At 39.4% G+C, this 26,384-nt stretch overlaps 3 protein-coding genes across 3 annotated transcripts; 1 reads left to right on the forward strand and 2 right to left on the reverse strand.

Annotated features, from left to right (window-relative positions):
• Positions 1–31: 31 nt before the first annotated feature.
• rcl1 (RNA terminal phosphate cyclase-like 1) lies at positions 32–8,548 on the reverse strand. The gene is made up of 9 exons (XM_034122943.1): positions 8,359–8,548; positions 7,813–7,884; positions 7,310–7,485; positions 6,274–6,348; positions 6,005–6,129; positions 5,489–5,614; positions 5,206–5,362; positions 1,329–1,432; positions 32–205 (listed from the first exon to the last, which is right to left on the reverse strand). Exons 1-9 carry the CDS (start codon positions 8,486–8,488, stop codon positions 52–54), a joined length of 1,119 nt encoding a protein of 372 aa, XP_033978834.1. The 5' UTR covers positions 8,489–8,548; the 3' UTR covers positions 32–51.
• Positions 8,549–10,484: 1,936 nt separating this feature from the next.
• ak3 (adenylate kinase 3) lies at positions 10,485–17,036 on the forward strand. The gene is made up of 5 exons (XM_034122948.1): positions 10,485–11,326; positions 12,912–13,031; positions 13,238–13,410; positions 14,970–15,088; positions 15,780–17,036. The coding sequence occupies exons 1-5, from the start codon at positions 11,179–11,181 to the stop codon at positions 15,889–15,891; spliced, it is 672 nt and encodes a 223-aa protein (XP_033978839.1). The 5' UTR covers positions 10,485–11,178; the 3' UTR covers positions 15,892–17,036.
• A 143-nt stretch (positions 17,037–17,179) lies between these two features.
• Positions 17,180–26,024, reverse strand: cdc37l1 (cell division cycle 37-like 1). The gene is made up of 7 exons (XM_034122946.1): positions 25,679–26,024; positions 24,099–24,392; positions 23,807–23,900; positions 23,268–23,383; positions 22,846–22,968; positions 21,955–22,128; positions 17,180–20,178 (listed from the first exon to the last, which is right to left on the reverse strand). The coding sequence occupies exons 1-7, from the start codon at positions 25,778–25,780 to the stop codon at positions 20,062–20,064; spliced, it is 1,020 nt and encodes a 339-aa protein (XP_033978837.1). The 5' UTR covers positions 25,781–26,024; the 3' UTR covers positions 17,180–20,061.
• Positions 26,025–26,384: the final 360 nt, after the last annotated feature.

The following is a 26,384-nucleotide window of genomic DNA, read 5'->3' on the forward strand; positions in this document are numbered from 1 at the left end:
TGAGCAAAAACAACACCATTTCATTTATATATATAAAAAAAAAAACAGATTTTATTTTAGGGTTTTGTTAATGTTGCTGTAACCGACTCCTACACAGGTCATCAGGACCTTGTCCCCCCCTTTCCTTTCGTCTTCTGAAGGCTTCTGAACCTGGATCTTGAACATGATCTGGAAGAAATCTCTAATGTGTCTGAGGAACTCGATCCTGGAGAGACAGTGAGGGAGAGAGAGGAAATAAGTTTAATTTGTAAGGGAGGCGTTGCTCCTTGAAATGAAATATTGTCCAGCTATCAATAAATCATACACCCTGGGAGTTTAAGAACACAGTGTCCCAGGAGTACTCAATGTAGACTAAGGTCATAGGTTATTAGTAGCAATTTTTATGCATTTCTCAAAGCTAGGGTGTTCAATATGTATAAAGACAAAGCCGATTAACAGAATACAAATATGCAAATGTTTAAGCTGGATTCCATTGGTCTTCAGAAAACAAGAAATGAGCATTACCTGAGTAAGAAGAGGAATGCATTGTGATGGCACTGCCAATCTTCAGTTATCATAGTACTGTACTTAAGAGGGACACAGCACCGGTACCATGATAACTGAAAATGGACAGTTCATAGTTCATTCCTCATTCACGATGATGTTGTCTGAAATCAACATGACATTATTATCCTTATATTCATTCTAATATATTATTAAAGATTTAAAGCGGTTTGCCTACCAGAAAATATTCAAGTTAATATGAAACCTAAACTGTTAATATATCAGTTTATCACACATACACAAGGCACACTCTATAAACACACGGACCATGTTAAAGCACAGCTGGACAGGTCCCATGATAATGCATTCCTTCAAAAGCATGTGAGAAATGTGAGGACATTTAACCTGTGATTCATCGTCAGCTGAATTTCACTTGGGGATTTTCTGCTAGTTGAAATAAAAATAAATAAACTTTTTTTCAATGTAACAAAATACATAAAAAACAGTTCACTTGAACTTGTTTACTGTAAACTGCAGGCCCCCCCGTGTGCGTTTGAAGCAAGAAAAACACTTTTGGTTGCATGGGCCTTCAATTTAGTTAAAAACTAGTTTAAAATGTTTTAATTCTATTATTTTGCAAGTGAAAAACACAAACCACAAGGCTAATGTTTAACACACGGATGATTGTTTTTATTATGCTCGACAGTTGGACGAGAACTTTGGAATATCTGCACTTGCAAAAGATGGGATAAGTAGAAGAATACCAAAGTGCTTCTTTGTGGTGACTTATAAACAAGCTATGGCAGGAAGCTATGTGTGTCTGTCATTGAGTGACGGTGGCTTACGTGTGTGGGGAGAGGGGTCCGAGCAGAACCTTCGACACGTCCTGTTGGCCAAGGGTCATCAGGAGCAGCGCCAGGCTTTGATTGGAGGAGTCCACACAGCCACCCTAATACAGAGAAAGAGGAGGGGCGATGCGTTCAGCAACAAAAACAACTTCGAAACACGTCATGGAGGTGGAGATGTTGGAAAGAACTCGGTAACCCCTCGACAGGATATTGATTATCTCAGGTTCATTACCCAACAATATTTGCAAAACATAGTGAGCATCCAATAGTGGTTGTATGTTTTTGTCAGCTCTGGAAACGCATATAGTTACTTTAAACTTACAAGAAAATACATTATGAATCAGAGAACACAACATGTTTGTCTTGTTTTTCACTAAATGACTCTGGGTTTTCCTGCCCTCCCCCCTTTTCTTCGACATATGACATATTTAGAGGACAGACGATCCACTCTCTGTATCCAAGTGATCACATGCCATCGTGACAACAGCTACGTGCTTTCCACCAGCCTGTATGAAGGGCCTATGCAACTCTGGAAACACCCCAATTTACATTTAAAAAAAGAAAAGAAACCAACATTAAAATGGCCATCTATTCTGTGGATCTGTCAGTAAAGTGAAAAATGAGTTTCCTCAATAGCACATCTATTCTATGCATGTGAGCATGATCCCAAGTCACGCAGTATTATTGCATCGTGACAGCAGGAATATTATTAAATTACATAATCATATAACTGAAGCCACGGCAAAACTATGGAGACATTGTTTTTTTTGCCAATGCGGCAGAAATGTTGCCAACTGCATTCCTCCTATGAGTGATTGATGGAACTAGGTATTCTGTGAAAACAAATTCAAACAAATACTTCATGACTTCCAATATGCAACACTTCCATTGCAGTTCACCATTATACTCCATTGACAAGCCTTCAGACTAGCATTTTGTTATGAATTTAACTGTATAATGCACATTTATTAATGCGTATTAAACACGAAATAGCTGTTACTTTTAATCAAATAAGCAAATACTTCATACTGTCTGGATACAAGAGAGAATTTTCATATTAGTATTTTCAAGAAATTCTACCAATCACAATTAATTTGCCTCCAGTAAAAACTCAAAGATGATCATTAGGCGCAATAAAGGATCTCAAGGTTTAAGGTTGATTTGCTATTTTACAGCTTTATCCAACCACTGAGAGCACCTATAATTGAGTATTTAAAGATATGTTGTGCCCGTAGGACCTTACCTTTGTGGGTTGCCTCCTATCAGTTCAAAAGAAGAAGTGCAACACATTACTATCATTTGTAGCTAGTTTCAGGCCCTGCCTCTACAGACTCTCCCAAGAGGCCACCAACAGACAAGATCTGATGGAAAAGTCCCTTAAATCCTTCCACTGAAATGGTATCCCCCTTTCAAACAAGCAAACAAAAAAAAGTGGTCGCAGACAAACTTAAGCTAGTCAATAAAATGGCAAATCAATAGCCAAATTCCAAGATATTACTTGACCTAAACTTGTAAAAATGTGTCAAAAGGGTGAAATAAAAACCAAATTCAGCACCATTCTTAATTAAGTAGAAAAAAAACAACCTGAAATATGTTATTGGAAACACTTACATCAGCTCCTGTCCAGTGTTGATGTTGCTTCCAAAAACAAAATGTCCATCGTGTGGCTTTGGGTTACTACAAGAAACTGTACTGATTAACCATTAGACAAACAGACGCACATGATAGAGAGCTTCCATGCCCTTTAATGTGAATCCAGCTTATTTCTTTCTCAGTTTTCAAAAATTAACTATTCCAGCACTAATGTCTGACATCCATTTTACTCTGGTGTTATCATTTCTATTCTCCGCTGTAGAAAATGCTCTGACGCCTCGCTACAGTTAGGTATTAGAACCAGTTAATCAAATGCTGTCCAGCTTCTGTTTATCAAAAAAGGAAAGAAGCGTTTTAAACTAGTTTTTCTTAAGAGTTTCTTTCGTCCACCACCCTCTGAGGCTGCTAAAGACAAACTCTGTGGCTTGGATTCAAGAGGATGCATCCAACAATATTCCTTAATCAGCCCTACCCTGACCAGCTAACTGGACTCACATGGCTCCTCTGAGAGAAGCAGAGCCTTGTGGAGGCAAAGTGAAGTCACAAACACTTGATCTAATTCTACATACTCTGATGAAAGTGGGCTCTTTTTCCTGACTATGTGACAGTCTTTATGCCAAGTTAGTTTATGTATACAGCCATTACTACACGTCACACTACAGCATAGAAATATATGGATATAATAAATGTGACTTATGGGTTATTTTTCTGAGGCCTCAAGCATATTAACAAATTACTGATCAAGAAATCCTTATTCATCGAGAAATTAATGACGATAGGATCACACATTATTCATTTGACACGTCACATAACCAGGTTAAACCCTGACCTTTGACCTCTGCACAAACATATTTGTGGCTCGAGTAAGATAGCGGTTTTCTCTTCATCATAGATAATAACGGTTTTAAATCCAGGTATTTATTTAATTCATCATGGCATTTTCTTCAACAAGGTCATGTAGCTTTTAATTTCATATGGAAAATGCAACATATGGGTTGTCGCCAAATGCGAGCCAGCCTCTGATGGATAAGTAAAAACAATCAAAAAAAGTAATAAGTATGTAGTATATATATATATATGTCTTAGACAAAAGTGTCATAGGAAAAAAATCAATGAGACTCGACCAGTCAGGGGAACATACTTCTTTTAAGGCACTGTTAAGTTCTACCAACACACTGACTTACATGCATGACGTTTAAACAGGCCATTACATCCATAGGAATGGAATTTAGAAATATTCTGATTTGATTTAAATGAAAATACGCTTTTGTTATATTATACTTTCCTTCTTCATTGTGGTTCTTCCCACAAGCAGTTTCTCAGAATGCCCGACTGGGGTCATTACTGGAGAATGCGGGTAAACAAGAGAAGATAGTGTTGGTAGCGCATGCTCGGACTCTAATAACTAATAGTGTGTCCTGACCTTGTATTTCAGGTATTCCCCAAGAATTTCAAAATCTCTCGAGACAGGGTAACAATAGATTTTCCAGCTGCTGTGTGCAGGAACATTCCGACTTAATAGCATCTTCCAGTGATAAAAAAGATGCAAAAAAATAAAATAAACTTTGAGTGAGTTAAACATAAGCAAAGTATTATAATAAAGTATATACACTTCATAGTGAAAAAACATTACAGGAAGTGACGGATAACTTTTTGCAAATGTATTTTCAACATAAAAGTGACTACTCAGCATCCAAAGTTAGAAAGAATATAGCCATTGAATTTGAGTTGGATGTGATCTGTCAACCATTATCAGACTTGAGTACAGCAGGTAAACATCACGGTCTGCTGGAACTATTCAAATAAACAGCACAGGCTTGGTATTTTGAAGGGCAGCTGCTTTGAAAATCAGTTAGGCGACAAAAGAGCTCTCAGTAGCATGAACTATCAGAGCAACTGAAAAACACTGAGCGCAATAATGTAGCAAACCAATATCCAGCCTTCACGCATTGGATCAAAGTGCTGCCATTATGGGCCAAGGTCCCGGTTAGACAAGGCCTGAAAACATTGGACACATTCCTGTGAACGTCTGCTTGAGTTTCTACACCTGTTCACAATTAAATAAATATTTGATACCCTGTTCAGAGCAGCCTGTAAATTGCCAAAGAGGGATGATTCAAAATTCATGCCGAGACACAAAATAAATCACATTCTAGGCTCAGACAACTTAAATCTCTATATTTTCTGTAACTAATAACCCCCAAAAAGAACCTTACTGACACAAGTGTGTGGAGTGAGGCCGGAATATAATACATCTTTTTAGGGTTTTTGAGGAACTCACCCGATACACCTCCTCCAAAAGCATCTGGGCACAGTTCTTGCCGAGGTCCTCTGGAAGCATGGGGTCTCCCTGCCCCTGCGGCGTGGACGACATCTCAGCGCTGAGGAAGGAGCCGTTCATCGTCTCTGCCACCAGGGTCAGACCAAAACCTGGAGATCTGCAATTCACCAAAATGAATTACTATGCGTTTCTTTGACTAAAGCTGTAAGTACAGGTGATAAAACAGTGAGTGTTTAACAAACATTTTATTTCCCTGTAATTCCATTTAGGCTGAGATACTCACTTTCCAGAGTTGGCTCCCTTCATGTGGTCGGTGTAGATGTAGATGTCAGGAATGAACTTGTTTAGGACGCCCCTGGCTGTGTCCACTATCCTGTTGGCCATCTGAGGAGAAACTCTCACTGAATATCTGGGTTTAGACTGTCAAGGACCTTTCAGATCATCAGAACACACATTTTATTCAATTGAAAAAGGGCAAGCTTAAACTGAAAGGAGCACGAACTTGAGAAAAAACAAAGTAAAGCTCACTGGCATTTGTGAACAGATGGAGTGATTAGTAAATAAATCAAGAGACTTATTCAACAACCATTTACAAATTGACTCATTGTTTATTTTTCATGCAAATATGCAGAAAATTAACTTGTTCGTGCTTCTCCAATGTGAGGATATAATGGATTTATGCGTGTACACATCTGGAGCTTTCACATTAAGCTGTAATGGCTTTTGAATGTCAACTTGTATCATATGTATATTGTTAACAGATGAAAAAGGGCCATGACTGTGAGCTCGACAAGGATACGCCACTCCCCTGATCCTCTTGATCTTCCCCGGGTCGGTCAGCTGCACCGGCCTCATCGTCCTGCGGGTTGGACATATGAAAACGACCTCTCCTCCCCCGCCAGGCGCCATACCCCTCTTCACCACCTGAGGGAGCATCAATAGAGGGAGAGTGAGAGAGCGAAGGATAGACTGACCTGTGTTCAAGTAGCAGTAGTATATTTGAACATAAACCCCCCCCAAATCAAATGTGACAGCATGCTTATCAGCAGATCACTATTGTGTGCTCACCTTGAGATCAAAGCCCTCTCCATCAATGCCAAACTGCTTCATCAGAGGGAGGGCTGTGGACTTCAGCACATCCACCTGCAGGAGACAGAGGGTTTACAACCATTAAGTTGGAGAAGACCGCGAAGTAAAGTGGAAACTCCTGGCACCAGAAAACCTGCACTGTTGTTAAGGAGGCAAATAAAACATTGATACAAATAAATGTTTCTACAAAGCTTGATCACAAGGTAAGAAACCATGCTCTGGCTCTGTTATCTGGATTTCTAGATTATATACGGCTTTCTTGCTGTTGTAAATGAACTGGTGCGTATACCAGACACCAAAGCAAATTCCTAGTATGTGTAAACGTACCTGCCAATAAACTTGATTCTGATTCTGAAACAGTTGCAAATCTGCTTGAGGTAGCCATGTTGCTAACGATAAGAACAAGAATGCTGATCTTTCTGTAAGTATTCTTGTCTGTTGAGATTTTAAAATATGCTTCTGCGTCATCACCGGGTTAAGATATCTACCATTTCCCAAAACTGCAACAAATTGTTTCCATGACAACACTTTTCTCTAGCGTCTGCAATGCTTCTTCTCAGTGCTGGTTTGTTGACAATATACATGTCAAAACAATGCAGCTCAGTGCAGAAAAAGGATGATGCATTGGCTGAGACTGGACTGCTATAACAACACTTCAAACGTGCAAACAAACTCAGAGACCATGGTTTAAAAATGTGGTGGAAAACAGACATCAGTTACAAAAGTATGTGAACCACAATCTGTTCACATTTGAATAATCAAGTCAATGTACAAATTGATTAAAAACCTGAATATGTTCCTTAACTATTATGTGTTCTTTACAAACTCTCCACCTCAGACATAAAATATGCAGTCTGTAAAAAAATACATAATTGATCTGACATATAATTACATGTACAATAGAGGGCACGCCCATGTGGATTTGGCAGGTGTGGACTTCCCATAAATTCAATTTACAAATAGGTTGAGGTTAGTCGTTTTAGTAATGAGCTGATGCATGCATGAGGGTCCTCACCGTCGGGTCAATGTGGTCATTGGTGACCCCTTTAAGCGTGGCCTTCAGAGAGGTCTTCATGAATGGAGCCAGCATGAGCAGAGCCTCCAGATAGTAGCCGATCGAGCGCTGAGTGTTACATTCATGTTCTACAGAGCCCCCGTACAACAAGCCAGGCTGGTAGAATAACACAGTACCTTGTGAGGAAAGACAAATTGTTGTTAGTGAGTCTGTATGTAGAAGGTGCTACTTTGCAGTCTTTTGTTAAATAAGCCTCTGAACATAACAACAGTTCAATTTAACACCAAATGCACGCAGAAATAACTAAACTGTAAAATTAATTATGAGAACAAAAATACAGAAAACATTGAATAATTTATACAAGGATGCCTTTTATGCATAGCTTAGGTGTTTATTCAATGATGACATCTCCACAATCATCTGGCAGTAAACAGTAATCAGATAAACCACATACATTATTAGAAAGGTAAACACTTCAGTCACATCATAATGATAACACTCACCTGTCTGGTTAATTTCTATTCTGGAGCCATTGGTCACTTTGTCTAGCAGTCTGATAAAGCTGGCCTCGAAATCTGTAGAAGAAAAGCAACAATGATACTCATACAGTATATCTTTAACCAGGCTTTCTGTGGCTGAACGCCATGTTTTAATAAAGTAAAGACCTTGATGGGACAAAATGTTGCCCTCTTTTCTTATTTTACATACAGTAACAAAACATTTAGAGTCAAACAAGTTGATTTAAGTATTCTTGCATCTACTGTGGGAACTTTTTAAGATTCTCACTCACATTAAGCAAGATAAGTCCCTCAAATAATATGATAACGTTAAGGCAGAACTCTGCTTTGCAAATACTAGTTCAAACTCTTGAAAGGCATAACAGCGACATAACTTTATACAATTACATTAACTTCACATTTGCAGTACTGTACTATCGTTTCCCCTCCTATGACTTCCAGTTATAAAACACACTCCCAACTGCGTAACAGCTAGCATGTTAGCCACCGAGCTAACTGCGACGCCACATGCAAAGTGGAGCTGAAACTCACCGCGGAGCCCCGGGTTGTCGTCTTTGGACCTTATGTTTTTTATTCTAACACGCTTTCCACTGAGTGTGGATAAAACTAGCCGCTGTCTGAAGAAATTGCAACCATCGTAATCGAGCCCGTGGCTGGCCATGTTATTGTTGTTTCTGCCTGGAGTCAGTGGGAATCCACGTGTGTTTGTACGGAAAAACGCTGGTGGGAGGCGAATATACGGCACACCACGAGGGTCAAAAAGGGAATTTACAGGTGGTTACAGTCAGACCATTCAAAATAAGACTTATTAAATGTATTACATTACTTATTTATTGATGCAGAAAATCTAGTCCACACGTGTTTTTGTTTTTTTAAACCTGGATTATTGTAATTATTTATTTTCAAATATAATTATCTTAAAATTCTCCAGTTGATCCAGAATGGTGTAGCATGGGTCCAAACCCTGGTCCAAACCTGCTGATTGTCATTATGCTATGGCATCATGCTATGCAAAACGAAAATAATAAAGATGATGGTGTTTATCTATGCTTTCAACTTTAGATTTGGGGTAGAATTGTGTTTTCATTTGAGGCTTCATTCAAGGACAGTGTCTCTCTGGATTCACTCCTCTTGTTAGAATTTAGGATAGCATCTTTCTCTTGATGTTCTTCGTTCCAAAATCAGCTCTCTCCCACCATGACTTGTGTGGCATCAGGGCCGTCCCTCCCTAGAGGCCGATCATGCAGGCTTCATGGGGCCTCACATTGCGCAGGGGGCCTCGGCTTATGAGCTCGGCTTGTGCGCAGCTCTCAGTGCAGTTCTCAGCGCAGTTCTCCGCTCAAATGTACAACTTGCGAATGTTGTATAAGTGTCAAACTTTTGCCAATTGCCATATTAAAACATCAGCTGCAATTCACGACATGAAGAAGGCAGTCTCTGCAATAGCATATAGGCTAATGGAGATGCAGTTATTTCCAGCATTCTTTATTTACCATTCATTCAAGTATTGTATGCCTTTTATCTGCTAATGGAAGAGTGATAAACTGTCTGTCTAGTTAGCTTACATAACAGTTAAAGTTTACAGCCTAAAAAACATGGAGCATTTTTCCCCCTTTTATTCATTTTGATGTCAATTTGCACATTTCATGGTGATGCTCAGCCTCTCCCCTTAACTCCTAACAGTCATCATCATGTCAACCACAACACAGAGAAATACTGATAGAAATGTGTGTGTAGTTGTTGATACATTGCTGACAGAGGGAACTACATTTGAACACAGATTTAAGAAATATCAGTTTTTGAGCATGTCATAAGCATGTTTTGTCTTGACTATATTACAACTATATTATAATAAAATATAGTATTTATATTATTGAATTGATTATGATGATTATTAGTAGAAGTAGTTAATTTGCATTAATTATTTGAATCTTTTTGAGGCTAGTATTTGGCAGGAAATGCAGACGTATTCACCTGAAAACGCATACTGAACGACATACATGCATATTTACCATTTACCTCACTGTATACAAAAGTAACTGTGTTGATAATAATAATAATAAACAGGAATTATATTTGCAAAGTACTTTGCTTCCAAAAAGAAAATGTCACTCCTGTCGGTGGGGGGGGCTCATCTCACAATGTCGCTTGGGGCCCCAAGGGCCACACAGGGACGGCCCTGTGTGGCATCATTGTCTGAACCTTGTTTCAGAATTCTTGCTTCTCCACTGTCATCCTTTCAAAAAAGGATTTAATCAATGGACGAACATCATCCATTCTAATATCCAACATCCCCTCTGTATTTGACCTTACATTTCTATCCATGGCTAGGGTTTCTCTAATGTGATTAAACAATATTTGATTCTGCAAAATGTTGTCTAAGTTTTCATAAACTCTGTTGCTCATACTTTCTTAAAAGGCCTATAGACTCGAAACTGTCCCTTTTTGCATGCTTTTGTGTGAGTGACCTCAGCATAAAAGCTATTCTAGAAGGTGATTAATTGACTGTAACCCCTCTCTGAAATAAGACTTGTGTGGGTGCATCGCCGAGTTTGACCACCAGACAGTGCCATAACCTTTCTTTGAAAACACCGTAGGAGTGGCTTGATAGCCATAAAGGCACACAATGTGATCAACATGTAAACAAATGGATCACCGACAATATTTGTAAGGATTGTCTCTTTTATCTCTCTTTAGTAGGGCACCTGTTGGCATCTAAGGAAGCAACTTGATTGACTAACACAATGTTTACATGTACCCCAGATGGTTTCCTTAACTCTGATGATGTTATTCAGATCAGTCATTTCAGCGAGGCATTATAATGTTACATCGTTAATGCCTGCAAACGGTTTTAAAAAGTCCTCTTTCAGATGATGAACAGAGAGCAGATCGTTGCCTGCCTGCCATCTGCAGGTCTGTCCGCTGAGGGGATCGAGGATCGGAAGGGATTAATCACCGCAAAGCTTTATCCCCCTTTGTAGATAATTACATAACCGTGTTATACAGAAAAAAATCATCTCCGGTGAACCGCAAGCACGGACGAGGAAATGTGCCAACTATCCGGAGACAGAAGCTTATTTGGCTCGTTGTGCGTCGACTCGTCAGGGGAGAGGATCATCTGCCCCCGCTGCCACTGAGCTGGGCTCCTCTTCTTCCTCCTCCTGCATGCGTGTTTCTGAGGGGACATACAAGATAGTCCAGTGAGAGACTGGGTGCAAAAGACGCGCCCACTCCTTGTTGCGCACTGGTAAAGAAAGTAGGTTATACCTGCTGTGCATCCAGAGAGGGTTTTTCTTTTCATGGGAAGGATACGGCTACACTGTTGCTAAAAACTCAGTATATCGTGCAGAGATGGTTCTCCAAAGGATTTTTCGTGCTGTTATTATGGGACCTCCGGGGTCGGGGAAAGGAACCGTGTCTGCACGCATTACCAAAACTTTTGGGCTAAGCCACATTTCCAGTGGGGACATTTTGAGATCCAACATCAACAACAAAACCGGTAAGATAGCGATGACCTAACTCAAACATACACCAAGGCAGTATATCTGTCCTTTATTTCTGTAAGAATGGTTTCTAGACACTATTGGATTTTATAAACCACATTTGTTCATATATTTATGTTTTCTTTTAAACACTTTGATGTATGACTTGTCTGTCTTACTATGCTGTATGAAGGATTTTAAAAAGTTCTCTATAAATAATTTAAAATATATAAATTAAAACAAGAAGTCATGAGACTGCATCTTTAGATTATTTGAGGTGTAATGATACTTGTTACACAAAAAGACACACAATTATATCTGTTTTTATAACCTTGTTTTCTTGAGAATTCACTCTTTGAAACCACCTACACAATGTATTTCATGCCCAAAACGCAGACATTCCCTCACTTTGGGTTGTTTCTGGTCTGCTGTGATAAAGGAGCCACTCCTACACCAGTTAGATGTCCTATCTTTGTGCGCTTGAATAGATACTACTGTGGATTCAGATAAAGAGGGTGTAAAGATAAGGCTGCACCTTTGTCCCTTTAGATGAGCAGTACAGACAAAGAGCTTTGTTATATGGCATATGAACCTGCAGCAATGCAAGGGCAAACATTATAATTTTAAAGCTCCTCAGTTGAACTAAATCCCTTTTGTTGTTAGCATCTTTGCAGCTTCACTGCAGCAGCTGGCATTCAAACAGTTCTTCTCATTGACTTTCCCAGCTCAAATCTCTCCCAAACAGTCCTTGGATCTTAACTAGTGACCTTCAACTTCCTAAACACTCACTTTTGTCAGACTGAACATGTGAAATGGCTGATTTTGGTGTGAGAATTGCAAACAATATGGTTTACAGAGACCAATGCATTTACCTCACACAATCCTTCTTTTGGTTGTCACTTATACTTGACTATGTTCCTTGCTAAACTGCTAATCATGCACGTAGCATGTTTGCTATGGTAACACCATGTTTTGGGTCCAGCTTGCATGCCCAAAACATATAGTGTGCCATTTTAAATTCATCCGTCAGTACCTAAATAATGTATATCTGTTGAATATTTTTTTGGTATTGCTGTATGTATTTGAAAGTCTATTTTTACCATTTAGCTTTATGGCTACACACTATGGTTAAACCAGAGCAGTATGTGAGCACATTCAGCTCATTTCTTCAAGACTTGTCAGGAAGTTCCTTTTTTTTCAGCTGGACTCATATCAATTAAAGTGGAAGTGAAAGGGAAAAAAAGAAACTGTCATGCCCTGACCGCCTAAATCCAGATTCTCCTGTCAAATTTTCCATTAAGTAACTTTACCCAGACGTGTTTTTGCTTGTTCAGCTTGATTGTATGTGCAGTTTGCAACATAGAATGTCTCGTAAGTCCATTATAATCACTATATAAGGGTTGAAGCAGCTAAATCACAATATTGTTATTTTGCTGGAGTAATTTAATAGCAATAGATGCTTTAGACAAATAGGTACAGATAATTTTTCATACTGTGGTTTGAGCAGCATTTGAAAAGTCAAGATAAAAAAATGTTGTTGTGAAAAAGACTGAGTTTTGTAATGAACAGCATCCTCTCTCTGTTGTTCTGTTTGTATCTCAGAGCTGGGTCTGTTGATGAAGTGCTGTATTGATCAAGGTCAGCTGGTACCTGATGACGTCATGTCCCGTCTCATCCTGCGTGACCTGAGAGTGATGGACCACAGCAGCTGGCTGCTCGATGGTACGAGCATTATTTCTGCTGGGAATCGAGTAATATCATATTGTCAGCATTGTTTGTTATAGAATTGTGAGATAATGAAAGCACAGTTAAATTCCTATCATAGATTTTCTTTGACTTTTTTTGTCCTTTAATGTTAAAATCAAATGTTGGTATAATTTATCTTACCCTTACTTCACTCAACTTTTGTCCGTCTGCTTCTTGACCAGGTTTCCCTCGTACAGTACCCCAGGCCGAGGCTCTGGATGACGCACACAGTGTGGATACAGTCATCAACCTCAATGTACCTTTCCAGACCATCAAACAGAGGCTCACTTCACGCTGGACTCACCTTCCCACCGGCAGAGTCTACAACGTGGATTTCAACCCGCCTAAAGTCCCTGTAAATACATCCTCTCTCACCTCTCACATATCCCGTTTTCAGATCTTGTCAGTATGTTTCCATATAAACATATATGCACGGTTCAAATGAACAAAGTTGGGTTTAGGCACCTGTTTATGTGTGACTGCTGGCGGTCACGTGTTCTCCCTGTGGCTGTGATTTTCAGCACGTTCCTGCAAAATGTCCTGCAGTCTGGAGGAGAAAGACAGTTACAGTTAATCATTGGCTTTGGTTTTTCTTCAAAGCCCTGTTTTGAGAGAAAACACTATATCAGAAACAGACAAGGTGACATATAACCTATAAGGTCAATGCTAATTTGTTTGTCTTTCTTTAGTTCTTTAAGCCCCTGCCCTTAAACAGCTTGAATTATTTGAGGCATAACTTAGGTGTTGCAAATGTGAATCATTAATTTCATGCAGATTTTTTGGGTCAGTACATTCCCTGCTGTTCCCTCACAACCCAGAAGTGCTCTTTAGAGACTGTGCAAGCTCTCTGGGTAAACTAAAGGCACTGTCATATTCCTGGAACTGTGCAAAACAACATCTACTGAAACACTCAAGGGGGTATGTCTCAGACCAAAACTTTGACCGTTTCTTTTGTGCGTTTCTTTTACACTGCCTTGAGATAATGTTAAAACAATTCAACACATAGACCTTGACTTTTCATTCTAGTCTTTCTTAAAAAGGCAGTTCAATACACCTGCTACTGTGCAGATACGTTTTTGTTCTGCTGGTTAGCTATTGGAGTCGCAAAATCTGTTAGTTAACATAAATGCTAACTCATTTCCGGCTTTACATTCATGCAACAAGTTATACCTCAAAACCTAAGGACATTACAATCAGTCTCAACTGTTCTTTGTGTTTAGTGAGGAAATGTGAGCGTGCTAATCTAAGATGGCAGATACAAATGGCAAACGTTAACTACTGAAAATCAGTTTGCTAGCCTGTTAATGTCAGAAATTATACTTTATTTCATGGTAAGTGGAATTTTTCATGCCAAGGAAGATTTAAACCCCTTTCACAACCTTTAACACATTATAAATAATACAATTAATGACGATCCATTTATTTGCTCCAGTATCAGGGTCCTGGTATTGTGCATGCAAGCTAACTATCATGAGTCATTGGGACACTTGAATAGAGCAGAGCCATTGTTAATCTTATTAGCAGCACCTGTGCTTTTCCCGCTGAAACAGACCTGTGGTTCCGGACAAAATGTGGTTATAAAGGATAAAATGCTGGCATACATCCCCCAACTGTTTCTGCTATTCTGGCTAATGTTTAAACTCTACATGCTAACAGTGGCAACACATAGCTTAGACACCAAATGCCTTTTAACGTTATTCAGCTTTTCCTATTTTCAGCCTGGTCTCTTTTCTTGGTCAGCTGGTTTAAAAGCCAACATCTGTGTTTCTTAAGAAGTGTTTACATTCTAGTCCCTTTGCTGTGTCTGTATCCTGCAGTAAATGGACGCTACAATATTCTACCTGTCTCACCGGTTTCTCACCACATTTTCTCACCATTTAAGTCAGCAACAACCTGTGTATGTGTTTTGTTCAGGGTTTGGATGATGAGACAGGGGAGCCTCTGGTCCAGAGGGACGATGACACACCTGATACGGTCACACTGAGACTGAAGGCCTATGAAAACCAGACAGAGCCCGTCTTAGAGTACTACAGGTAGTACACATAAATCACTGCCACCCTGTTTCATATGTCTCAAATACATTCAGACTTTGCATATACTAACAACTTACCCTGCAGCCATACACAAAGAACCTAAAGAAGAAACACAGGCACATGTTTGACTGCATTACAGCGTTAACCTCAGTGTTAGCCCCATTAATGCATTAATATAAGACAAAGCTACACCCATAGACCATATACTCCATATATAAAGGGCTACACCCAAATGTTGATGAACTTTGACCTTGGGCCTCTTTCTGCACATTCCTCACTGCTGGAGGCATGCCTAACAATCGCTTAAGAACCACATTCCAAGGGGACAGGCGTGTCTAACTAAGTGCTTTTGTTATTCAAATTCACAAATATTTCCCCAAAGAATTAGGAAAACTCAGGCAAAAGTACAAACACTAGAGAAATGAGGCTGTGGACCCAGTTTGTATGCGCATCATGATTTCAATTTCTGGACTAATTAGGCAGGAAAACATGTTTCTCTGTTCCCTCAAACCTCACATAGTGCTTAGCTTGTGTCCCACTTATTTTTACCACAATGTTTCAGAGTCTGTTCATCCTTTCCTCAAGGAAGAACAGAAAAGATGGCTGGGGATACAAGAGGATAGATTTACTTAAAAGGAAGAAAATATAACATTAAGGCTGTATTTTCTGTGTTTTTTTCCAACCCCCCCAGGAGTAACGGTGTGCTAGAGACCTTCACTGGGACAGAAACCAACATGATCTGGCCGCACGTCGAGGCTTTCCTCCACAAAAAACTCTTCTCCGTCAAACAGAAAGTTGCATAGAAGAAAGCCTGATCAGGAAAGCACAAGAAGGGGTAAAGTTCACCAGCAGAAACCACTCTGTACTCACATCGTCCAATCAGGTGCCTCTTTCTGTAAAACAAGAGCTATCTGTGCAATAATATATTCTGAATGTTCAAAGTGAAGAGCTCATAGAGTGTGTCAGGAAGTGTTAGTAAGACAACAGATGTACTTGGAAAAGCCTCCACTTTTGCACTGTTTCAACAATGCTGTTGACATTAGTTAAAAGAACTCCTAACATGTGGATATAAAGTACTTCAAAAATGGTATTGTCTCTTTATATAGAAATGTGCCTTTATAAAGCCAGGAGACTTTAATGAAACAGATATTAGAAAATCATTGTTCCTAAATAAGAAGTTTTAGTGTTTCTAAATGCAATCATTAATAATTTTCTTAGTTGATGAAAAGAATGGGCACACACAAGATATTTTTAGAGACATTTCATTTTTTTGAATCCTTTGAAAGCAATATTGTATGGGCATTTTGCCCTGGCATAACTGCCTTGGGGATGTGTTTTATGCCGTGGGAAAATACTAAAGGGAACTGTGCCATGTTTAACAAATTACTGTCAATTCTCTTTAGCATTTAAGTGCCTCTTTCCGCTTGTGGAAATGTAACAGGTATTTCAGTGAATGTAGTTTGTAAATAATTCTTAGATTAAGGACCATAGATTGAATAATGTATAAACCAAATGTATTATTTGGAATATTTAATTATTTTAATTAAACAATCATGTGGCAGCTTCTTTTGACCACCTTTAGTCTTAAATACACCCCATTGATTCCATGTTAACCAGACATTCCTCATGACAACCAATTCTATAAATGTATACTGATATTTGCCATTAAATGTGTCTTGACAACTGACAACTTAATTGAAATAACATTCAAACATTCAAGGTTGATCATCAGTTCTGTGTTACGCATGTCATCATGTTAAAAGCCACAGAAATGCTAATGTGTCCTGCAAATGTACTGTAGCCTCATTTATGCAGTGAATGTGTCCTGAATTGTACTGTGTATTTCTTTAACACTTGAATACAATGCTAAAAAGCACATCCTCTTCATAGACAACTGTGTTATGAGTTGCATTAAGAATCACAATAAACCTGACGCTGGTTTACTGAATGTAGTGTGTTATTGTAAACCAGTACTGAATAACCTCCCAGTCATTGATATAATTAGAATGATCTAACAGTTAAAGTAGCCTTCTACACCTTCAGCTGTTTTCCAACACTGTCTGACTCATGTATGAAATGTGACACACAACAGAGGTTTTTTATTTTTATTTTTATTGGTGCCTACATTATCCAGAATGCAACTGAAGACATACTTTCACATGGCTCTGGGTGCCTTATGCTAGTATCGGCTCCAAGCACAGATGAAGTGCTAGCTACAGAAGTCCACAATTTATCAAATGTTCACTACTTAGTTCTCTCAACCAACATCTAATAAATGTATCAGATTTAACAAAGAACTGTAGCAGTCAACAACAAAATACAAACATTTAGCACTTTGTTTTATATTTGAGTTAACAGCAGCAAGAGAAACCAATTCTTACAGTAGCCTTGAGAAGTGTATAACTAGATGTCCTACAGATTATAGCTTAGTGACAGAAATTCGTATACTGTCAGTCTCACAAATTCTGTGATAATCTTTAAATAATTTAGGATGTTGAAACACCGTAGATAGTGGCCACAGGTTCAGAACAACAGCTTAAGCCATACAATTATATTGCATAGTTGATAAGTCACTGTGACTAAAAAAAGGAAGAAAACAAAACACATTTAGGATCACAACACATCGTTTTAGTTCCACTGCTTACAATACCTCTGTTTACAGTATTTGATACTTCTTATATGTGCACTGTGCAGATCTGTGAAACAATGAAGAATGAAATGACAGGCGCACTGCAGAAGCAACATTGCATCACACAGAAGCTTTAAGTCATAATCACATGAATTGTACTTTAATGTATCCTACGGTACCTTTAACTCAAGTCTGCAGCTAAAATGTCACTGATTGTGTTGGTCAGCATATTTTCACACTTGTTTAGGCTGTCTTAAATAATGATTATGAAGGGGACAGTTTATTGGAAGCCTGATAAATCTGGCAAAAGCTCTCTTAATGTCTTCCAAAAGGTCAAACAAATCAAGTTCATCTGAAGCCTGGGAACACAACAAAAAAAACGACAAAACCAAACGGTATGAGGAAGAATATTATTCACACTCCACCTCGAACTCTGTGTACGGCAGACAGATATAAAGTGCAGGACACATTCAGACGCAGACTTCCTTTCTGCTTACAGCACAAGTCTCTTAAAAAGACCCCCCCCCACACACACACACACACACACGTGCTTTCAGCTCCTTAGTTGTACTTCCAAGAAATCTTTAACACACCTCTGAGTCCAGTCTGCAGAGCATTGGTATAAAAGGAGACTGACATGAGATGTTCCAGACGTTGAGGGAAGCTCGTAGATAAAATGTAAGCTAAACCATTGCCTGTGTCAGTTCAAATTTGAGGCTATGATTTTAAATCGTCAAATAAATGTATAAACTAAACAAAAGTAGTGATAGAAGATATTTTTTGCTGTTAACACTATAGAGACCAAGATTGCCTCAAACTTCCTTATAAGATTTTGCCTGACTTTCGCCTCTTTGCATCAAAACCGGTGTGTAATAAATGCTGAGTTGGAAAATTCTCCTCATGCACTATTGTCTATAGCTCATTATTCATCGCTGCATTATGTTAAGCTGCTTAAATAAATAAGCAACTGACTATTGTTGTAAAGAGTGGATTATGATGTCACAGAAGAGGACAATAAGAGCAAAGTCAGCCACGTAAACAATTATTATCAACCTCTGTTGCTGTATGTGGACTTGAGATTCAATGGACTTTGTAGCCATTACGTGTATTGAGTAAATTGCATGTGAATGGAAGATGTAGTCAAGGAGGAGGTCTGATTACCAAGACACCTTAAGCCTCACGAGAAAACAAAATAACTACTTGTTTATTCAGAAGAACTTAAACATTAAAACCACCTCTAGTGTAATCTTTAGAGAAGTTATAACTCCTGACTTTCATGTGTCAGCCACTCAGCAAAGCGGTCAAAGATTACCATCATTGAACTCTTGATTCACTTAAATCCAAAGAGGCAGCTGTCGACAAAATAATGATTGACAAAAGCAAAGTAAATGTTGCACCAACAATCTTAATTCCTCCCAACTCTGCAGCAAACTGCCTATCCTTCGAAACAGATTGCATTATTTATCCTCTCCTGTTAATGAGCCAGAGAGACCTTTGTGCTGCTTAATACATGCAAGTCAGTTGTGAGTCCAAACACTGTAAGATGAATCTGACCTGTTGAACAAACCATTTACTCCTATACCGTCATTTCCTTATAGCCAAACAAGTTGCTGGAGAAAACACAAACCCAGGTTAGCCCAACTGGAGCGCTTGTGCTCTCTGTATTTCTTACAGATTCAAACATCACTCCATTCAAACACAAGCATGTTTTTACCGAATATACAAAGTTACACCGACTGACTTTAGATTGAGAAAACGTGTACATTTGCCGGGAAGGATATTTGTTTGACAACTGACTTGTGTGTTTTACAGTAGCTACAGTATGGTGCTACATGATCAGTTGTTTCTGTTAAATGAAAATCTTCATAAAAAGCCAGCATCTGTCAGTCATGCTGTCATTTAAGCAGCGTTTACAATATTCCTTTCAAGTCCACTAACCTGAGTCCTACTTCAGGCATTGGATTTGGTTCCTAACTGCCCAAATAAGTGGTTTAGTATTCTTTGTATTGCCTGGTTTAAATGATCTATTGTTGTTTTTTCCTACCATGTAAGGTTTCCCTTTTTTTCCAGGAGAAATAAAAAATGCAACCAGCTTAAAGGATATCAGAAATCCATCTGTACCACCAGGATTATGTTGCAACACGTGCTTTTAGCCGTCATGAGACACTGCAGGAACTCCACAGTATGGACAACACTGAGGAATGTTTCTTATCGGCAAAACATTGTTTCCTGCAGTGTGAAAGACCGATCAAGTCTCCTTTTATTCCTGCTCTGCTCTGCTGGGTATAGAGGACTTTAAAACTCCTAAATGGGGAGGCGGTGGAGATGGAGGAGAAGCAGGAGCCTAGGAGGTCTCCATCATGCGCATATCGTCCGTTTCTGCAGCGTCGTTCTTTGTCCACCTCCCTGTGCTTGTCCACAGTCCGTCCTCTATGTAACGCTTCTTGGGATACTCTGACACCTAGAGGAGGGGGAGAGAGACCATTTCATATAAAAAAAACATTCACAGGTTACTTTAGTTGTTACTTTATCAATACAGGAAGCTCAGGAGAAGGCATGTTATACATAAGTAAAGCTCCATAGTGTAACTTTATCCTTTACTGCGTCTACAGGATTGTCATGCACAAAATCAGTCTGAATGTGGCTGGAGAAAGACGGATGGAGAGATCCCTGTTGCCTAGTTAGAGGATTATAATGGTTATGTAACTGCACTCTGCCTCTTTAGCATTGCATGCCCTAATCTGAGTTTAAGCTTAGATGATCATGAATTCACAAATGTTCAGTAGAGATTTTAACCATGAACTAAAACACACAAACATGTGCTTTTCTTTAAAGAGAGCAGCTTCTCGTGTACTTATTCTCTTCAAATTCCCCTCAGAGACTCACTGCAAAGTTCAAACAACCGAAGCACAGAGAATAAACGGGACGAGGAGAGCAAGAGCTTCACTTTCAACAGGCTCGATCACATTCCTGAGCAGCCATCTTCCCTGTGTGGGAGAAGGGGGGGTAGGAAGTGTTTTCTTTTTTTTTCCCCCCGAGAAGAAGTTTTGGCAGCCTATCAAGCTGTGAGGCCCACGGAGGGGAGGAGGCCTCTTTCTCTCTCGCCAACTAAAGGCTTACAAACTATAAAGATACAGGTTAAGTAGCCAGCATGTGGAATATGCTATTTGCCAATTATTTATTCTGAATAGTGAAATGGATTTAAAAAAAATACCTCAGACCTCTGTCCAGAGTGATTATGTGCTCACATTGCTAATACACCACTGACGTAGGAGAATAATAACGTCTGAGTGGGGATTTACTCTGATACCTACGCTGCTGATACGATGATTAGATGGAACACTGATGGTGAGGATATTATCTATTGGTGCATTCATATTGAAACATGAATTCATTTGTATAAGGTAGTGGTGGTCTAATGGATAGTGAGATAGTGAGGTGGGCTGAAGATTGGAAGGTTGTGAGTTCAAATCCCGCATGGAACACCACCACTAGTGTGCCCTTGAGTAAGGCACTTAGCCCTCAGTTACGCCAGGGAGAATGTCCCTGTAATTGGTAATTGTAAGTCGCTTTGGATAAAAGCGTCAGCTAAATGCAATGTATAACCAAGTAATACATATAATATAATCATTTCTTTCTTTATCACAGATGTTAATCACCATCGCCATTTAAGAAACGTTTAGATTGTTATACTGTGTCTGTTTATTTCAACAGCCTTGCAAAGCAAACCCCTAAAAAAACCAGCTTATTTAGCCCATACGTTAGAATGGAAGTTTTGACTTGATTTTCTTTCTTGTAACAAGTTACAATAATTGCTTAAGGGTGACACACTGATGCAACACAAGAGAAATATATTGACTATTCCCTTTTGCACTACTGCTCCGTTATCAAGTTTCTGTGTGGGAGATGTTAGGATTTTAAAGAGACACATAATAAACTCCATCTTTGGGCAGCTGCTGGAGTGCTTACTTGTGTTTTACTCCAGGTTTTCTGACTTCCCATGAATTTTCCCTGGAGCACTTTTACAATTTACTGTATGTGAAAATTATTATTTGCATATTTTGTGGGAATCATACCACTGAAAGATAGAATACGAGTGCTGATGCTCTAAAATCCAGCATCCAACTAAAGCCTTATGAGTTCTCCATTTATCAAAGCACTAACATTCAGTAACTCAGTGGTGCCATCTGCCAGCTGAGTAGAGGAACTGCAGCCTGTGAAGAGGAAAAGCACTTACTATAGGAAAAGAGTCCAGGGCTTCTTTGGGTTTAACTCTGCAGTTTGTGTCACTTTGTTGTGGTTCTACATTATGGAGTGCTTCACATCTGGACCTGACTGCGGATTCTCTCACTCTCTGTTTGAAGGCCTCGAGCTCTGAATGGAAGACTTCTAAGTAGACGTCTTGTCCTTCCTACGGAACAACCAAGCGACAATATTAGAAAACATGCATAGCTTTAAGCAAACTTTCACACACAGTATTCAAACTTTTTAACCACAAGCAGTGTCACGGAGTGTTTCGCACCCATCTCATTTTAAATCACCATGCCCTTGCTTTTTAACTGTAATATATAATTCCTGCACCCCTATGGAGACAGTACAATCATGGCTGGAGCTAAGGAGAACTTAAACATGTATTGTGCATTATAACGAAGTACAAAATTGGGAAAAAGGCAAACGAAAGGTCCTGAAATGTTACCCATATTGGAGTCCAAATGGGGGCTTCGCAAGCTTTACATATTAAACCATTTACATTTATACAAACTCCTCTTCTCCTCTCTGCTCTTTGTAAACAGTTGGCAGTTCAGTTGAAGTTTCACTACGTTTTTGTCACGCGACTGTTGTTCTCAGCCGGGTCAATCATGGTTGGTTGGCTCGACGAGCACAAAATGTAATGTTTTTCACAGGATGTGGTGAGTGCAAATGCAGGTTAAACATTTTTTTTTTTTTTTTTTTAAAGCTACATGTAAAATAACTTCAAGCAAAGTAAATAATAATATTTTTCATTTTCTGACAGTTTCTAGCTATGATGAAGGGGACAATTTTGGCAGTAGCCTACATGCCTTTTTAACCCAGGAGAGGACAATTTTGGGGATTGAGGGGATTCATCTCAGGTCATGTTGGGTCTTACTTTGGCTTTGTGGAAGAAGTGTCTGAAGCAGCCTCTGGGATCCTGCTGAGAGGTCGAGGCCATCTCCAGGATGAAGCGCATGACGACAGCTTGGTGCGCCACCTGCTCCATCAGGGCTTCTTTCTGCAGGACAAAACACCATTTTGATGTCATGTTCAAAAACATATGTACTAAGTCATTTCTGGATTTATTGTACTACTTTGACAAGTGACACCCTTTGATTACACTAATGAAAATGGCCAGATGCATTCTAATCTAAAATGACTCCACAACTGTGTTTTCAAGATGTCAGTGAACATGCTCAGGCAGTGGTTCTATGTTTAAAACGTGTTTGGAGTATTTCACTGTGTCAGGCTTTGACTACACATATTACAGGTTTTGTTTTTATAAATAACAACAACCAGGTGTTTTCAGTACATTACCCCCTCTTGCTGTAGTCTCATGCACCACAGAATTAAGTAGTTTGCTGTCTCCTCACAGATGATCTGAGGCATCTCTGCAAGGAATCGTTGACTGTCATCCCATCTGTGCAACATACCTGACACAAAGATAAAAAGCATAACGTTTCATGTTGGCTGGAAACAAAAAAGGTTTACTGTTAAACACAAATCAGGTGCATGCAAATCTTTCAAAAGGCCATAGTACATCTGGGATAATTACATCAAAACAAAAAGGTGACCCAACAAGTCCTCTTTCTTTTCATGGCCTTACCTAGTTGCCTGTGTCTGTCAAAGAACATGCAACCCATTCTGTCATGAGCAAACGTAACCCAAATTCTACATGTAAAATGTGCACTCCAAAATCTATCCACCATTATAAACCTCATCTTGTACTTAGTTGAGTTTAGTCATAACAGACGTTGCCTTCAACACATTCTATTCAACTAAACATGTAAAAGTCCCAACAAGTATGAGGGCAAGACAATTCATGAAAGAAACTTTATATTTTAAGTCTCATTTACCAAAATGTCGGAGCTCTTGGTCAAACTTTTGAAGAAACGTCTTGCACTTTTCCTGATCCATATCTTCAGGGAGATGTTGAACATTGATAATACTCTGGAAGACAAAAGAGACAATGACTAACTGTTGATATTATAAAGAAAATGGTTACAGACAGTAAGTATACAGTTAAATAAGAACATGTAAATAATCAACACAATATAATTGCTCTCTTGAAATACTCCATGTCATCTCTATGCGTCATAAGAGCTCACTTAAATTGTGGAACAAACACACACAAAACGGATAGTTTACCTTATCAAAAACGTCCCAACTCCTGGCAGCTCCGAGCACAGGACTGCGGCTGGGCTCCTGACCTCCCAGCATGCTCTCCTTGCGGCGCCACTCCTCCTCAGTGTGCGTGAGTTCGGTGGGGCAGGCCATTGTCCGAGCACGCTCCTGCTCCAGGGACTCTGAGCTGTGGACGCCCAGGGAGCAGAGCTGATCCTGGGCCTCAGCCAGTCTCCAGCTGGACACGATGGAGGCTTTCACACAGCGGCCCTGACACAGCGACGCTATGGCACAATCACAGCGGTGCGACAACGGTGACTGATGGGAGGAGAACAGATGAAACTGATATTAGGACTAAGAGAAAGGGAATACAATGTCAGAGAGTTGAGTCAAATTGACAGTTAATCCTCATCACATACACATCTATTACATACAAGGTGTGCTTTGTACCACTAAACCAAGTCAAGTCTATTTAAATAGCATATCTAATATGACAGGCATGGACTTAATGCGCTTCAAAGTAAGGGCTGTATGATATGAGGATAATATGCGATGACATTGTTGAATATCCAAAAATGATATTGCTTGCAATAAATAAACACATAGAATTGTGACCTCAGTGCCGTTCCTTTATTCTGCTACTATACATTGACAACATAATGCATTCAAATGCACACACAAAAGACATTCAAATGTTTTGACAAGAATAGAGGAAAGTGTGCAAATCTAAATCTTAAGTAAATAAATACACACTTTTACTTGTATAGGTTCTGCTTATTTAATAATCCTGTGGTAAAAACAACATCCTCATGATACTCTTCCTCCCCAAGTTTTCTAAATAGTCCAATTACACTTTTTTCCATAGATAGGCTCTTCGCTCACACTCAATCCCAAAAGAAATGCAATCCATTGGTTCAAGAGCTTTCAAGCACAACCATGCTGTGTTTGGTACAGGGTGGGGCGAGAGGAATAAAAACAACATACTTTCCATTTTGATCATGGCTCCCAAAACATCTAAATCCTATTCCAGTCAACAACAGACAGCTGAACACACAGCTGTCAATGTCTGAGAATGTCGAGGACCTGTGGGATTAAATTGAGAAGGAGAGCTGCTGCTTCATGTGATGATGTGGCCTCTTAATCTCCCCATCTCACATATACATGATCTCTCTCTGGAGCTGATAGTATGTTTGTATGTCCTGACAGGATCGGGACAGCCTTAGATCTGCTTTCCATTTCGATGTGTAAGAATGTAAAGCTAGCTTAATATATAGCTAGAGCAACTGGGTGGACATGAGGTCAGCATTCACTCTGGCATGCAGCCTGGACCCTGGTGACAGTTATTGTCTGTACGCTATATGCTAGCTAGCTGCTAATAAAATGACAGATAAGGTAGAAACTGAGGCACTGAATACACGTAGAAAAACATGCTCAAGCACATGTGTTGTTGTCAAGCAATGAAAGTTGGCATGAACCAACTTTACTGATCCCTTAACAGGTTTAGCTAGTTAGCATGCTTTTAATACCGTTAGGTTACCTCAGCGATGCCAAATAAGGTAGTTATTTCGTCAACAACGACCCGACCTCTAGCATGAGGTTATTACCTGCTGGTGAGTATGAACACCGCTGAAGCCGTTGGCTGCTGGAGCTGGGTCACTGCTCGACTCTTCATCATGAAGTAAAGCGCTGTTACCAAGCCACTCCATTGCTGCTACGCAACTAGCAGGCTAGCTTTGCTCCGCTAGCTGATGCTAGCTGTTTTGAAGAAGCTCCAACAGTGTGGCTCTCTGCTGTCAGCTGTTTGCCAGAGTTATATTTGATCTAAATGTCCCTCTGGTGAGTCAGCTGAGCTGACGGCGTAATCTGAAGCACCGCGGCAGGCAGTTTGGTTGCTGAAGTACAGCGTTAGCTATAAAAACAACAAGCACTAGCTGCCCAAACTCACCCCGGCGGCTGCGTTTTTCTAGAAGTGACGCGCAGACTCAGAACACGTGGTAAACAACTTTGACCACGTGACTATGTCTGGTCTCATAATTTTAGCTATTTTTTAACTTGCAAAGCCATGCAAAATGACTCATTTGAGACGAAAATATAAACTATATTATCCGATTAAATTCTGATGCATTCATATGTATATATATATATATATATATATATATATATATATTCAAATGTGTTGCTAATAAAGGTGGAGCTAATCTCAAATACTTTATTAACTTCTAGGTACCCTTATACACCATAATTGATAAGTTAAATATATTTAAGAAATAATCATTTGGATCTGCAAAGTTGGTTAGGCTACAGCTGTCA

Source organism: Trematomus bernacchii, unplaced genomic scaffold (genome assembly GCF_902827165.1).
Source record: "Trematomus bernacchii unplaced genomic scaffold, fTreBer1.1, whole genome shotgun sequence".
In the NCBI taxonomy this organism is placed as follows: domain Eukaryota; kingdom Metazoa; phylum Chordata; class Actinopteri; order Perciformes; family Nototheniidae; genus Trematomus; species Trematomus bernacchii.